Here is a 1,646-nt window from a genome sequence, read left to right on the forward strand (position 1 = left end):
TATATTTCTATGCATGTATGTATTTAAAATACTGCTTCATATTCTTTGATAGTGAAAAGGCCTTTTGTGAAGATTTTATTAATGCCTACTGCCTACCCTGAGTGCTACTTATTCAGGACATGAGGCTGATAAAGACAACAGTGTGCTGTAGTGTCTAAAACTGACTAAGATGACCAATGAGTCATTGTGTCCAACTGTTAGTGACCACCAAAATTTACTGGATGAAGAAAGACATAACAGAAACTGACCGATGTCCATCTGTGCAGCAATGTTGCGGTCTGGATGTGAGTGGACAGCTCGGACCACATCAATGATTTCAGTATAACTGTAAATAGAAAAGCAGAACAACTAAATAGTGTGTGTGTGTGTGTGTGTGTGGTGGGGTTAATCCAAGTGGAATGACTGGTGGGGGTGGCATGGTATGGCGGCTGCTGAGTCAGGTTTTAAGTTCAAATCCACCCTTAGCCCTTTACTGTTGTGTGTTAAAATAATAATGGCAAATGGATTACTTCCCTACAGCAGTGGACAATGACTGACCCTTCTAAAACAATAAACAAGACTTACCCAGGAACAACAACAATGATTCGCATGGATTTTCTGCCTCCGCTGGCGGATCTCCGGACCTGCTGGGATTGATTTTGCAGACTGCAAGAGAGCTGGTGCTGCAACTTCTTTGCATCAAACTCTTCTGCATTCCTGATCGGTTGCTGAAAGATTATCCAACTGTAGAGAGACAAAACACAACGAAGATGGCAGTAAACGACAAAGGTGACACAGAAATGTTCCATTTAATATATTAACACAATACAAAAATTAGGCTAAAGTGGAGCAGCTGATCCACATCGATTGTCCTGGTTATGTTAACACAGTAGAGAGAAACGGAGGCAAGATGGAGGTCCTGGCATTTGAGATATTAACTGGTGACAACAAGTATCTGATTTAGGTGAGATGATGACATAAACTGAACACAGACTGTTGTTGGGTGGGTGGAGATTGTTAGCGTGAAGGAGAGGATGCAACCCATCCAGGAGAAAGAAAACCTTGATTCCGTACCTTTGCTGCTTCGTGGCCAAACCCAACCACTCGGCCATGGAAAAAAACTTTGGAAGTAAATTCTAAGGGAAATTGGGAGTTGGAGGCTCATTCTTGGAGTCTATAATCTCATTCTGACAACTCCTGCGATGACAATGCCAACGCCAAATTGTAACGGTCATGCTGTTCCTTTCGATCCATCATTGGTGTGGAGAAGGGTGAAACACTTCTTTGGCAACAACCTGTCTTCCATACCACGTTGATCAGGTCTGGATCCAGTTTGACTGGAGAGATAGAACCAGACAACTTACTGGGAGAGGAGACTCTTGCCTTGTCTCTGGCAATGACACAATGCAGAGAACCACAGTGACCAGCCACAAGTGAAACAGAAGCAGGACAGACGACCCCCGAGTCTGACTTGGAGTTGGTGCATTGGACCATTCGGCTACAGCCAATGGTGTTGCAATGGGACGATGGGCAACTAGGGCCTTCGTTTATGGTCATTAGTGATATACAGAGGTCTGAGTTAACAACAACAACAACAACACACACCACCACCACCACCACCACCACCACCACCACCACCACCACCACCATGTTCATTCCTCACCATT

The 1,646-nt window shown here is 44.3% G+C and overlaps 1 protein-coding gene across 1 annotated transcript in view; it reads right to left on the minus strand.

Moving 5' to 3' along the window:
- The window catches only part of LOC106879089 (dynein axonemal assembly factor 9), a 19,218-nt gene that overhangs the window by 8,075 nt on the left and 9,497 nt on the right, over window positions 1-1,646 (minus strand). The window contains exons 15-16 of the mRNA XM_014928524.2: window positions 565-723; window positions 249-325 (exon numbers count right to left, since the gene is read on the minus strand). Coding sequence (XP_014784010.1) covers window positions 249-325; window positions 565-723 — 236 coding nt within the window. The remainder of the gene's footprint in view (window positions 1-248; window positions 326-564; window positions 724-1,646) is intronic.

Source organism: Octopus bimaculoides, chromosome 14, assembly GCF_001194135.2.
Source record: "Octopus bimaculoides isolate UCB-OBI-ISO-001 chromosome 14, ASM119413v2, whole genome shotgun sequence".
In the NCBI taxonomy this organism is placed as follows: domain Eukaryota; kingdom Metazoa; phylum Mollusca; class Cephalopoda; order Octopoda; family Octopodidae; genus Octopus; species Octopus bimaculoides.